General features: G+C 32.4%; 1 protein-coding gene across 1 annotated transcript in view; it reads left to right on the top strand.

Moving 5' to 3' along the window:
* Nucleotides 1–14,597, top strand: part of MGAT4C (MGAT4 family member C) — a 28,798-nt gene extending 14,201 nt beyond the window's left edge. The window contains exons 2-4 of the mRNA XM_029954586.1: nucleotides 3,630–3,782; nucleotides 9,450–9,597; nucleotides 12,774–14,597. Coding sequence (XP_029810446.1) covers nucleotides 3,636–3,782; nucleotides 9,450–9,597; nucleotides 12,774–13,915 — 1,437 coding nt within the window. The 5' untranslated portion in view covers nucleotides 3,630–3,635 and the 3' untranslated portion in view covers nucleotides 13,916–14,597. The remainder of the gene's footprint in view (nucleotides 1–3,629; nucleotides 3,783–9,449; nucleotides 9,598–12,773) is intronic.
* Nucleotides 14,598–14,890: the final 293 nt, after the last annotated feature.

The raw sequence follows: 14,890 nt of genomic DNA on the forward strand, positions 1-14,890 counted from the left end.
GGAAGCAACTTGTGTCCTTCAGTAGATGAATGAATAAAGGAGATATATCTATCTATATATATATCTAAATCATCTATATCATCTATATATATCTATATACATACATATACGAACACTCATGCACACACACACTCATGCACACATACAATGAAATACTACTTTTCCTTAAAAAATGATTTCTTGTCATTTCCAACAACATGGATGGATTTAAGAGTAATGCTATGGGAGATAAGTCAGGCAGAGAAAGACAGAAACCATATGATTTCCTTCTATGTGACATCTAAAAAATAAAACAAACACATTCTTGAAAATGGAGAACAAGATGGTGGTTGTCAAAAGGAAGGTGAGTGAAGGAATAGACACAATAGATAACAGGGGTTAAAATGTACAAAATTCCATTCATACAATAAATAAGTCACAAATATGAAAATACAGCATTCAGAATATAGTCAATAATACTATAATAACAGATAGTCACCATAGAGAGCACTGAGTAAAATGTATAGAATTGTCAAATCAATATGTTGTACACTTGATAATATAAACTAATATAGCATTGTAAGACAAGAATACTTTACAAATAATTTTTTAACTTATGGTCTGAAAGAGCTCATGTAGAATTAGGATTATTTTTTCCTCAAAAATATTTGGTAGAATTCACCAGTAAATCATATGAATATGAGGTTTCTTTTCTATATTTTCTTCTGGATTTATTAAAATATAATTGACATGTTTTATAAGTATAAAATATACATTCTGATGATTTGATACATGTATATATCACAGAATTATTACCATGATAAGGTTAATGAACACCTCTAATTAACACATAATTAGTTTTTTGTGGTGAGAATATTTAAGACCTATTTTCTTAACAACTTGCAAATAATCATACCATACTATTAATTATTAAGCACTATGTAATACATTAGATTCTCAGAACTTACTCATCTTATAACTGGAGTCTATACCCTCCAACTGACATCTTCCTGTTTCTCACTCCCAGCCTCTGGCAACCACTATTCTACACCCTTGTTTCAATGTATTTGGCTTTTTCAGATTCTGTATGCGAAATCATACCATACTTTTGTTTCTCTCTCTGACTTATTTCACCTAGCATAATGTCCTCAAGTTCTAATCATGTAACAAATGGCAAGGTTTCTTTCTTTCTTTTATATATAGATATGCATATGTATATATATGTATTTGTGTGTATATGTAATATGTATGTATGCATATATTGTGTATGTATACACACCTATATGTATATGCTACATTTTCTTTACTCATCTGTTAACAGATATTTAGGTTATTTTCATATCTTGGCTATTGTGAATAAAACTGCAGTCCACATGGAGGCTCAGATATCGCTTCAAGATAACAAATTCCTTTCCTTCATAAGTGTACCCAGAAGTGGAATTGCTGGATCACATGGTAGTTTTATTTTAAATGTTTTGAGGAAATGCCATTCTTTTTCCATAGTGGTGGCACCAATTTACATCCAACCAATAGTGCACAAGATATCTCTTTCCTCCACTTCCTCCACGTCCTCACCAATACTTGTTATGTCTAGCCTTTTGACAATAACCATTTAAACAGATGTGATGTGATATCTCATTGTGATTTTTATTTCCATTTCCAGTACAATAAATAATGTTGAGTGTCTTTCTGTACTATTTGGCCATTTGTATGACAGCATGGAGCCTGCTTGCAATTCTCTCTCTCTGCCCCTTTCCTGCTCGGGCATGTACTCTAAATCTCTAAATATATATATATATATATATATATATATATATATATATATATATATATATATATATATAAAATTAAAATTAAAATATCATGTGAAACCTAATTAGTAAACGTTACACCATTAGTAGTTAATACAGAAGACTCCTCTGGTCAATTTTATCATTAAAAAACTGGAATCATCCCTTATGGAGACACCTCAAGAAAACTGTTTTTTTTTCCTTCTTTCTTTTCATTTGTAAGCTAATGGTAATATTAATATCTTAGCATAGTTATGAAGGATCAATGAATTACCCATGCAAACTATTTATATTATTTAATAAATTTTAATAAATATTATTTACATTTGAACTTTACAAATTCAATTTGTGGTCACATTATATACATTTTGTCTTTGTCTCAAAGGAATATGGAATAGAATTAGAAAATACTTCCTCTTGACTTAGCCTTTATGTAAGTTATAGCATTCAAATTCAGAACATCAAAAACACATCATAGTGTAACATATTTTAAATTTGTTCTTGAAAATAATTTCTGTGTTTATGCTTGTGTGCCTCCAAAATAAAATGAAGTAATATTTTTCCTTTGGACGATAGAGAATTTTGAAAATTAAAAGTAACTTTTTAAGTATTACTGAATATATGTACATTTGAGAGTATGGAAAATTAAGTAAGTAAAAAGAAGACTGAAAATTTTTTATAATTTATACCAATATAACAGTTGTTAACATCTTATAAATAGTTTTCAGTTTATTTTATAAACATCACTGTCTTATAACACCATAGCTAAACATTTACTCAAATATACAATTGTCTTTGAATGGATTTTTAAAAGCATAACTGCTGAGTTAGAGGGAATACAGGCATTTCATGCTATGTTAAGTCTTCATATTTAAAAATATTTTGTCTGACATTTAAAAATATTTTGTCTCCTGGTGTAGGATTAGATTACAATTCTTTGTATTTTTGCCAATTTTCAAGATCCAGCTAAAAATCTTTTACAGGGTTGCCTACGTAGCTTAGTCAGTTGGGCATCTGAGTCAGCTCAGATCATGATCTGGCAGTTTATGGGTTCAAGTCCCCCGCCAGGCTCTGTGCTGACAGATCAGAGCCTGCATCTTGCTTCAGATTCTCTTGTCTCCCTCTCTCTGCCCCTTTCTCTCTCATGCTCAGTCGGTCTGTCTTTCTGTCTCAAAAAAAAAAAAACAATTAAAAATATTAAAAATTCTTTTACAAACATAATACTGTTTTATCTAGAGAATCATTACCAGGTAACAAAATTTCATTTAGAATGTTTTGGTTCAAAATTGCTATGTTTTTCCTTATTGGAAAGTTCTAAATGATGGGTCTGTAAATACATTTTCAACCTATGAATTTGAAAGTGACCTTAGTCTGGAAGTGGCTTCACAAATCCAAAGAATGTATGACTCAATATAAAGTATGCTGTACAATAGTACTGTTCTTCTTACTTCCCATTACATTGGAGATTACACTTCCCCACACTCTTGAAGTCAGAAGTGGTAATGTGACTAGTGGTTATGGGCAGTGCACAGCAAGCAGAAGACTATTGGCTCTCCATAGGAAAAATAAAGACATAAAATTATTATAGCACATGATAAAAGACACAAAGATAAATTCTAGGTATATTTAAATTCTATACATGGAAAACAAACAAAATACTTCACAACAGTATAAACTGGTACATTGATCTTATGTTAAGATATCAACAATCTGTAAGAATCATATGTGGGAAAGCAGAAGTAATTTTAATTCAAACATTTGAAGGGTGACATTTCATTAAGGCCTGGTTTTGGATACCTATAATGAAGAAATATTTACATCCAACATGCATTGTGAATAATTTGTGCCTCTTTTCCACAGGATAGAATGCTTACATTTTATCAAATGAAGCATATTTTTGAAATACTGGATAAAATGAGATGCCTGCGAAAACGTTCCACAGTATCATTCTTGGGAGTTCTTGTTATTTTCCTTCTCTTTATGAACTTGTACATTGAAGACAGCTATGTTCTGGTAAGTTTTGGAGGTTCTTTATTTTTTTTTGTTGTTGTTACAAACAAAGCCTGAGTCAAACTAGACTTAGTCCAATCGTACTAACTTCAGTCCCATACTGCTGGCATAACCTTAGTTTGGGCAAAACTCTGACATGCATGTTTTCTTTCTAGCTACATTTTTATTAACTATATGTTATCAACATTATAATTATTTTAATTTATGTTGCAACATTTTCTTTAATGCTGTATATTGCAGGTCCAATATGTATATCATTAAATATCACCATCATGCTGAATTAATAGTTTATATAACCATTTTAGATTTAGTTTAAAAATATAGAATTTGGAAAATTTCTTACAGTATGAGTCTTTTACAATTTTCTCATCAAAATTTTCAAAATTCTATATTTTAACTAATAATACGAATTATTCTATTTTGTTATCATATATGACACTTCATTAGATTTTGAATAACCATAAATGACCACCATGTTAAATGTTTAAATTCATTGAAAAATAACATAGAACCCTAAGAACTAGAGACAATGATGTGAAAACTATTCAGTAGTTTAAAAAAGAATAAATTGGTATATATCATATAAATTAATTATTAAGTAAATTCTAGAAATGTACAAAGGAGTTACTCTGGCTAATTCTGATGACTCAGTTTGTTCTATTTTTTCTTATTGTTATAAGTATCATGTCATTCATTTCATGTCTGATGAGAATAACATGGGCATTATTGCTTATTCCCTTTCATTCTGAATTGAGCTTAAGTTATCTAGAAAAATCCTAATTTATTCTAATATTCCTGTTCACATATCTCAGAAAATCAAATTCTTGGACACAAAAAGGACTAAAAAGTACTTTCCATTGTGCAAGCATGCTGAACTTTTTAATTAATATATTAGCAAGAGGAAATTTGAAAATAACCACAAAAAGCATTTCCTAGTAAAATGTTTTATTTATTGAACATGATTTATTAACTATTCATGATTTTCCATATACTGTTTTATGTCCTATAACCTAACCATTTCATCTTAGTTGGTATACATACTCTTAGGAAGTCTTTTGTAAATCATCTTAATTCCTTTAGCATTGTTTGATGATAAAATTCTGCCAGATTCCCAAATCTTGGCTTTGCCTACATCTTTTACATTCATGTATAGATCTTGATCTTGTGACCTCTTCATTCTATTATCCACAAATTCACAGTAGCTGAAATCACCACAGATTCATAGAATTTGACTAGGGATGATTTAGGAAAACATAGGAAACTGTAGAAACTTACTAATGATATGCATTTTGATTTTTCTTTAAACCTGATTATTAGGTTTATAAGATTTAAAGACAATATATCAAGGCCCATGTGATCCAGCTGTATTTTTCTGGATAAAATTAAAGATCATAAATTAATTAGAAGAGTGTTCATAAGTGATTTAATTTGGTAATAAAATTATTTCTTACATCTGTGTCTACTGGTAGCAGTAATCACATCTTGTAAATCAAATACATGGTATTGAAAGGATCCTTATTGTATTTAATAACTTGCTGCATTTATGAGACACTTTCAAACGCAACTGCAGTGTTTCATTCTAAACAGACAAAAGACCATTTTATGCAGCAAACATCCTCCTATCTTGTTGCTATAAGAACTCTCCAAATTTATTGTAAAATGTGTAAGCAGTAATAGAGCACATATCTATAAAAAGATCTAATACTATTGTCCTGGTTTGTGAATTTTTACCCATTTCTACCTACACTTCAGTCCTCGCCATCTAATGTGAAAGGTATGGTATAGTGACGCAGCGCTTACTAAAGACTACTTACTCAATGACACTTTCTCTGTCTATATTAGTCATGTATCTAGTCAAATTTACAAATAAGCCCAATTATAGAGAAGATATTGCTCCTCAGTTTTAAACTTGAAATTATTTAGAGGTGTCTGGGGGGCTCAGTCAGTTGAGCATCCAACTCTTCTCTTTAGCTCAAGTCTCCATCCCCGGGTCATGGGATTGAACCTTGCGTCCGTGTTCATGCTGAGAATGCAGTTTGCTTAAGATTCTCTCATCTCTTTTTGCCTCTCTCCCCTGCTCATGCTCTCACTCTCTCTCTAAAATTAAAAAACTGTAAAAGTATTTTTAAATACTTATCTTAAAGTGGAAAAACTGAGTTAAAATTATTGTTAAATACATGAAAATTTAATGACAGTATTTTATTAGTTTAATTTCTCACTATTTACTGGATGATTTTTTTTAACTAAATCGCATTTAAAGCTAATTTTTATCCCAAAGCTTAATATACATAAAGGTTTAAAATATTCTTTAAACAATTAATGTAAAATTATATTAATATTATTTTTTCTAAGTGCTTAATATCCATGGAAGCCAGCCACCTAATAGTATAGAAAACAGTTTCTATTTAACCCTTCTTCCTTTGACTAATAGGGTCTGTGTTTATTTCAGCTGTCATAAAATTATCTCATTTGATTTTTTTATTCCAGAATACCACAATGTGTACAATTTTCTAAACATAGACATTAGTAGATCCTTCTTTTCCTGCCTCTTTTGCAGGGGGAAATAATAGTTATAATAGAAAACAAGTAAACAATTACATGTAAAAGATCTCTGGAGTTACTTAGCACATTGTATTTTTCTGTTTTTTGTTTTTTTGGGGTTTTTTTGCTGGAACATCCATTTGTGGCCTGAAATACTGGGCATATAACAGTTTAATGTATTGTTTACATATTCAGGACATAACGTGCCTTTCACTGGGAAAGGAAGCCAAGCTCAGTGTAAGAGACAAATGCTATTACAAGGCAAACTAAGTAGAAGAGACGCTGCATGCCCAATCAACTTAGCCTCTGGGCTGTGAGCATCTTCAAAGTAGCCACTAGGGTACATACTTAGTCTGTAGCTAGTCCATCGAATTGCATTCCTATCCAGAAAATGATTGTCATAAAGCTTTGTCTTATTACTGAGAAATACACCACAGCATAGTAGCTACAGAAAGAAGGTATCCAGGGAGAGCCTAGCAGTTCAGGTAGATGCCTCTGGAAAGCAGCCAACAAGGCTGACTCAGGTGAAAGATGCATTATTTATTTATGCTGAAAAGTGTAAAGAAGCTTGTTCTTGAGAATTTAATAAAGTGCTTTCATATAAGTTCCATTTTATTTTATATTCTGTTATGTCCTTCAATCAAGATGAATGTACTCTATCTTAACACAGAAAAGGTCTGGATTTTTACACATTCAAGATAGAATTCTTAAAGAAATATTCAATATCTTGCACTGCCTTTAGAATGCACAGCACATTAGAACAGAATGGTAAAATGAATTCAGTACTGTGCTGGCTGTGATTTTTATAGAAATTTCTTGTAGACACTATTGATAATGGGTACTATTACATTACTATTAAAGTAGCTAATGCTGAACTGAGTCCTTAGTTACATTTCGGCAATCCTAAGTTTGTGGATTTTAAAACTTTAATAATGTTTTACGGGTTTTCAGAAAGACAAAGATAGAGGCACCTGGGTGGCTCAGTCAGTTAAGCGTCCAACTTCAGCTCAGGTCATGATCTCATGGTTCATGGGTTCGAGCCCCATGTTGGGCTCTGTACTGACAGCTAGCTCAGAGCCTGGAGCCTGCTTCTGATTCTGTGTCTCCCTCTCTCTTTGACCCTCTCCTGCTCAGACTGTCTCTCTCTGTCTCTCAAAAATAAATAAAAAATGAAAATATAAATATGTAAAGAATTAAAATGATCAGAATTTAATAGATCTTCAGTTAGTATATTTATAAGCAATATAGAATTCAAGGTATCATTTTGCATATTTTGAAAGCCTATAACTTATAGATGAAAAATATAAATATTTTACTTTATTTAATTTTATTTTTTTAACACATTCATTTTTGAGAGAGCAATAGAGTGCAAGTGGGAGACGGGCAGAGAGAGAGGGAGACATAGAATCTGAAGCAGCCTTCAGGCTCTGAACTATCAGCACAGAGCCTGATGTGGGGCTTGAAACCACTAGCGGTGGGATCATGACCTGAGCCGAAGTTGGACACTTAACCAACTGAGCCACCCAAGAACCCCTATTATGAATATTTTAAAGGACTAACATATTTTTCTCAATTATCAAGATAATATAAAATACAGAAATACATTAATGACCAAGTATAGGTTTATAAACATAATCAAATATACAAAAAGGATATTTAGAATTGATCTTGAGTTGGCAATGATGAGTCATGGCCTGCTAGTCTCAGTGTTTATTCTAAGACAATTCCAGTCTGGACACTGATGTTAAATTTTGAGTCAGTCACTTTCTCCATTGATAGTTGACTTTATGTAAAGTTATGAATGTTCCAAATGAGGTAAAAACTGTATTTGAATCCTTTCTAATTTTTATAGCAAAGGTTGAATTAAAGTTTTATTGACCATAGGCAGATAATATGAGGACCAGATTTATTTAATCCATTTTCTTTCTCTGTTTTCTTAACAGTTTTCACAGGCTTGACCTGCTATTCTATATGGAATAGTAGAAAGAGATCCATATAACATCACACAGTATAGTAGACACTTGCCAGAAACAACAAAATTCTAAATAGGTTATTTTTAAATATATTCTATCCATGGTAGTAAACCATGTACGAAGTACAATCAGGTTGATATTTTGCTAATAATGTATAGACTTGATCAGTAAAGACTTGATCAAATGTTGACTATCTAATAAAAGTTTACTATTGAACTTATACTGAAGAAGATGGAAAAGGGGACCAATTAATGGCTAACATGATATATTTTAAGCTAAATATGAGTATATATTTTAATAAAAGTCTGCCCAGAGATTGAATGACATAAGTGCATTACCAATTACATAATAGGCATCTTAAATATAAAAGGACTAGACTTCCCCTGCAACGGAATTTTACACACACACACACACACACACACACACGCACGCGCGCGAACGCACACACACACACATAATGAGCAAACGTATCATGAGAAAAACTAATGCAAGGTCTGAAAACATTTTCTTGACTTGGTACAAATTTACCTTAATTAAGATATCTTGAAGATACTTGAAAAAAATACAACCCTGTCACAAAGACCATGACTATCCTTAACAGTCTTTAATTATACTGGCAATATAAGGAACTCACTAAAACTTCTTGATTAATAAATTACCCAGAAAGAATTATATAGAAATATTGTGTAATATTATTTAACAATGCTTGAAGAAGAGGAAATATCTTCATATGACTCAGACATGGGAAAGTTAGTAAATTAGTTTCACGTGAAACCATAAAGGAGATCCTTGTGAATTTTTAAGACCATCGAATTATTGTGATGAATTTGAATTTTAACATGAAGGCAGTGGGAGTTCTCAGGTGTAGATTTTGTGTGTGTGTGTGTGTCAAGAAAATGCCATTATTAATGTATGCTGCAGGAAAACAAATGGAAGGGGAATATAAAGAGTGCAATAGAGCAGGAGAGCCTGGAGTCGAGACCTTAGGGGAGAATTCAGGTGAGAGATAATGGTCTACAGCTGTGGTACCAGTAGTTGAGATTTACATAATAACCATGTTATTTATCAGCCCCATATATTCACTACATAAGGAGAAACTTTAAGCCATGACCATCTATAAGTTATTTATTTTCTCTTCCTCCTTCTTGACATTCAGGAAGGAGACAAACAACTTATAAGGGAAACATCCACACATCAACTGAATTCGGAACGCTATGTGCATACTTTCAAAGATTTATCTAATTTCTCAGGAGCCATCAATGTCACTTATCGCTACTTAGCTGCCACACCTTTACAAAGAAAGCGTAAGTATCCCTACACTTTTAAATCAAGAATACAGTACATAAAATATTTTTGTTTTAAAATAATGACAACCGGCTTAATTTGTAAAGCACTAAAACTTTATAGGTTCTTGTCATATAATACATTCTTTGGGAAACATTTTAATATTTCTTCACAAATTGCAATGACTCACTGATCCCATTCCAAGAATAACAACAAAAAGAATCTTTTTAAAATGCCTAATTGTAATATAAACCTTCAAACAGTTTATTGTAGAACTATGTAGAAAGTTTGAGAAAAATCAATTTACTTAAAATTGTAATGGTATGTTTTAAAAACAACTATTCCCATATTGATACATTTCCCAACTCTAATTATTTGGTTTTTATGACTTGCCACCACTTTTGAAGTAGTGAAAGTCACTGTTGTAGTTTCCCTGGGTGTTATACCAAATTGCCACAAATGAGGTAGTTTAAAACGATGGACATTGATTCTCTCATGTTTCTGGAGACCAGATATTCAAAATCAAGGCACTGGCTGAGCCACTCTCCCTCTGAAAATAAGAGGGGAGAATCTTTGCTTGCCTCTTTCAGCTTCTGGTCACTCTTGGCGTTCTTCGGCATGGGGTGGGGGGCATAACTGTAATTCCAACCTTCATCTCCACATGGTATTCTTCTCTTGCTCTCTATGTCTCTCTGTGTCCTCTTTTCTTCTTCAAGGATACCTGTCATGAAATGTAGAGCTCACTCTAAATCTGATATGATTTATCTTAAGATCCTTAACAGATTACATCTGCAAACACTCAATTTTTAAGTAAGGTCACATTCTGAAGTTAAATAGAAAAGTATTCAACTCACTACAAGCAGTTTGGATCTGAGAAGTAACATGCTACACACGCTTCATGGATTTCCAGAAGCATAAACTCTACAGAGTGTCATGATCTAATTAATATGCCACAAAGAAAATACACTTTATCATTTTAATAGTAAGATGCCATCAATTATAGTATTCAACCTGCTTTTAAAATGTTTCTATGTGAAAAACATGATTCGTGGAATCAATGAAACACAGTGATATCATGAATTTCTTAACAGATTTTGTGGAGACCACAGAAATTGAGTTCCCCGCTAAGAAATGTTTGTACAGTCACCAGGTTGAGGAAATTTGCAACTTAACTAAATGCAGGTTTCTTTAGGTCTGTCTTCCGTTCATTCCTTTATTTCAAATGTCTATTGCTCTTAAGCTTTCTTTTAATTGCATAAATTTGCCACTGTTTATTTTTATCTCCATCTGTTACACTACCTTTGTGCAAACATTACTAATTCTCCCTTTCCATCCTAAGTTTACTAATGTGTGTTGGCACATATGCTGCTGCTTTTAAAGAAAGAAGCGATATAAACAGACGGTATAAGCAGCACATTTGGGATCTTGGCACCGTACTTCTCATGAAGTATTAACACTTTGCACAAGTTAATGCATCTCCCTGTAATTTAGTTTCCTCATCTATAAAGCAGAATGATGATGAGTGCAAAGCTATCCCAAAAGGCTATTAGGAATTTTCAAGATGCATATCACAGGTAAAATGCATAGACTCCTGCCTTTTATGTGGAAAGTATCCTGAGACCATTGGCTATTGTAAAGGCTATTACCAAAGGCTGATATCTTGAGTTTAATGGTACTGGGGAACATACTCAGTTTTCATAAGAAGTTAGGGTGGTAAATCCAGGTATTTGAACCAAATGTGTCAATCTCTACCTCTCTGGCAGACTAGTAAGAATGATTTTTCTTGGACAGGGCTTTTTCAGTATTGTATAAGTCACAACAACTAGATGTCTGTATTAAAACAGTTATCACAGGGCTCCTGGGTGGCTCAAGTCAGTTAAATGTTGGACTCCTGATTTTAGCTCAGGTCATGAGTTTGAGCCCCTCATCAGGCTTAGTGCAGGACTAGGAGACTGCTTGGAATTTGTTCTCTCTTCTCTCTCTCTCTGTCTCTCTCAAAAATAAATGAACTTTTAAAACAATGGTGATCTTCGTGAATAACAACATTTTCCTATTTTTCCAAATAGTGGTTATGCAATTTTATTCAGTTCTGGATGATGATGAGAATCAGAGCTTAAAAAGTGAAAATATTTCAATAAAAAGACATCTACACTGATGAGAAGTAAACTGCCATTTCACAGGCTTTTATTTTAATTTTTTTACAAATATCCTGTTTCTACTTTTAGATTTTCGGTATCTGAATAAAAATTTCCCCAGACAAAATTGCTAGAAAACTGTGTTTCAAATTAAGGAAAACTGGGGCGCCTGGGTGGCTCAGTTGGTTAAACGTCTGGCTTCGGCTCAGGTCATGATCTCATGGTTCGTAGGTTTGAGCCTCGTGTTGGGCTCTGTGCTGACAGCTAGCTCAGAGCCTAGAGCCTGTCTTCAGGTTCCATGTCTCCCTCTCTCTCTGACCCTCTCCTGCTCATGTGCTCTCTCGCTCTCTCTCTCTCTCTCTCAAAAATAAATAAAACAATAAAAAAATTAAAAAAACAAATTAAGGAAAACAGTGATATTCATGTGTTAGAACAATGTACAATACATTTGAGTATTAATTCAGATTTTAAAAAATAGTTTATAATTTGTTTGCATTCTACATAAAATTTCAAAATAGAATTGTGAAGCCCAATTATTATTTTTTCTAGTGCAAGATAATGTCAGTGATCAAAGACAAATGAAAATGTACATTTTTATAAAAAATGTAAAGATGAGTAAATGAATGAGTTATGCTTAATTTTCTTTTTTATCATTTGAGACTAGTTTGTCATCCTGAAGTGTGAATTCCCTTCTCCTTTTGCATTTTTTAGTAGTGTGGATATTATCCAAATATCTATCTTCTTTAATGGGCATATATGAGAGTGTTAAGCTGTCAAATGCCATAAATCATATTTTTTATTTCATAAACAAATGTTTACAGCAATAAGGCTCATATGTCATTGTGCTTAAGAGACATTTTTCCATAGAAAAATCAATTATGTATTAAGTATGATAGCCTTTATATGTTTAGTATAATCTTTTAATCACTAAATATTCTATGCCTATCATTTACTAAATTTACCTAATATAGTAGCAAGCCTAAAGGAAAAAGAGTTTTTTCTATGTTATTCAAAACCTATTTCACATTTAATTTGTCTTCCTTCTGAATTCTTTTGCTCAGGGTTTCTTACAATTGGACTTTCATCAGTGAAAAGAAAAAAAGGAAACTATTTACTTGAGACAATCAAGTCCATTTTTGAGCAGTCCAGCTATGAAGAGCTGAAGGAAATTTCAGTGGTGGTTCATCTAGCAGACTTTAATTCATCCTGGCGTGAGGTCATAGTCCAGGATATTACACAGAAATTTGCCCACCATATTATTGCAGGAAGATTAATAGTTATACATGCTCCAGAGGAATATTACCCAATCCTGGACGGCCTTAAAAGAAATTACAATGATCCAGAAGACAGAGTCAGATTTCGGTCCAAGCAAAATGTAGACTATGCTTTTCTGCTTAATTTTTGTGCCAATACTTCAGACTATTATGTAATGCTTGAAGATGATGTTCGATGTTCAAAAAATTTCTTAACTGCCATCAAGAAAGTCATTACATCCCTAGAAGGAACCTACTGGGTAACTCTTGAGTTCTCTAAGCTTGGCTACATTGGAAAACTGTATCATTCTCATGATCTCCCACGTTTGGCACACTTTTTATTAATGTTTTATCAAGAGATGCCTTGTGATTGGCTATTGACTCATTTTCGGGGTCTTTTAGCTCAGAAAAATGTGATCCGTTTTAAACCGTCTCTCTTTCAGCACATGGGTTATTATTCATCATATAAAGGGACTGAGAATAAGCTGAAGGATGATGATTTTGAAGAAGAGTCATTTGACATCCCTGATAACCCTCCTGCAAATCTATATACCAACATGAATGTTTTTGAAAATTATGAAGCAAGCAAGGCTTATAGTAGTGTTGATGAGTACTTTTGGGGGAAGCCACCTTCAGCAGGAGACGTCTTTGTGATTATATTTGAAAATCCAATTTTAATTAAAAAAATTAAAGTGAGTACTGGAACAGAAGATCGGCAAAATGACATTTTGCATCATGGAGCCCTCGATGTTGGGGAAAATGTTATAGATTTCAAGCAAAGTAGACAATGTGTTACTTACTTAAGACTAGGGGAATTCAAAAATGGAAACTTTGAAATCTCAGAAGTGAATCAAAAAATTCCATTTGATATACATTGTATAAGAATATATGTTACCCAAACACAAAAGGAATGGCTGATTATTAGGAGTATTAGCATTTGGACTTTTTAGCCAACTAAATCAAAATGTCCAGTTACTAAAGCAGGCTTTCCTGTTTCCTTTTTTGCTACCTTCCTCTTTTGCTACTTTAGTCCTTTGGAGGGAAAGCAATGGATGGGACATTTTAAAAAGAAAAGTCGAATCATTTTTACAGTTTGATTTACATACTGTCAACATAATTTTACTCTAATACACACTTGAGTTTATTTTAACTTCTAAAGTTGAGTATCAGTCCATTGTTAATTTCATTTATATTTTCAATGTTACTGTGTTTGTTCCAAAATTTCAACTAAATGTCAAAAATGTGACAAGAAGGATTTAAAATGAGAAAATTTTGTGTTCTGGATGGTGAGTCTTAAAAAAAATAGTTGTCAACTGTATGCACTTCCTCAAGAATTGATAATTCATTGTATCATCAGATAGTTCTTATTAAGGATCTGTGTGAATATGCAGGTGGTTAGATGATAATCTTTTTCTTGTAAACATAGATTTTCATAGACTTCTGTACATCTACAGTGAATACCTCCTCATGGAAGTGATGTCTTTACAGCAAAGTTTTATGTGTAGGTGGGGTTATGGAAAGAGAAAAATGGCTTAAAATATTTCTCCCCTGATTATTTATATAAAAAGGGGCATTGTTCATTGTATAAACACAATTGAGCACCTATTGTTAATAAATTTTCTGTGGGAAGCAGTCTTTTCTAGTTGCCCTTTTACGAAAAGAATAGTTATGCTCAAAATTTTCAAGTAATATTGGGTACCTACATTTAATAAAAGAAATTAGAGAAGGCCAATAGTTAGTTCATTCTTACATTTTTCAGTAGATGCAGAAATTTTTTGAAATTGATTTTATATGTTTTGTATTAAAATTCATATAACTGAAATCATTGTAATTAGTCATATACTTTTTTTAGAGTTTAAATGGACATCTTATAAAAAAGAAAAGTAAGAAACCTAGAAATCAGTTGACTTTTCTATATTCAGAGC

The sequence above is a fragment of the Suricata suricatta genome, chromosome 10, assembly GCF_006229205.1.
Source record: "Suricata suricatta isolate VVHF042 chromosome 10, meerkat_22Aug2017_6uvM2_HiC, whole genome shotgun sequence".
NCBI lineage: Eukaryota > Metazoa > Chordata > Mammalia > Carnivora > Herpestidae > Suricata > Suricata suricatta.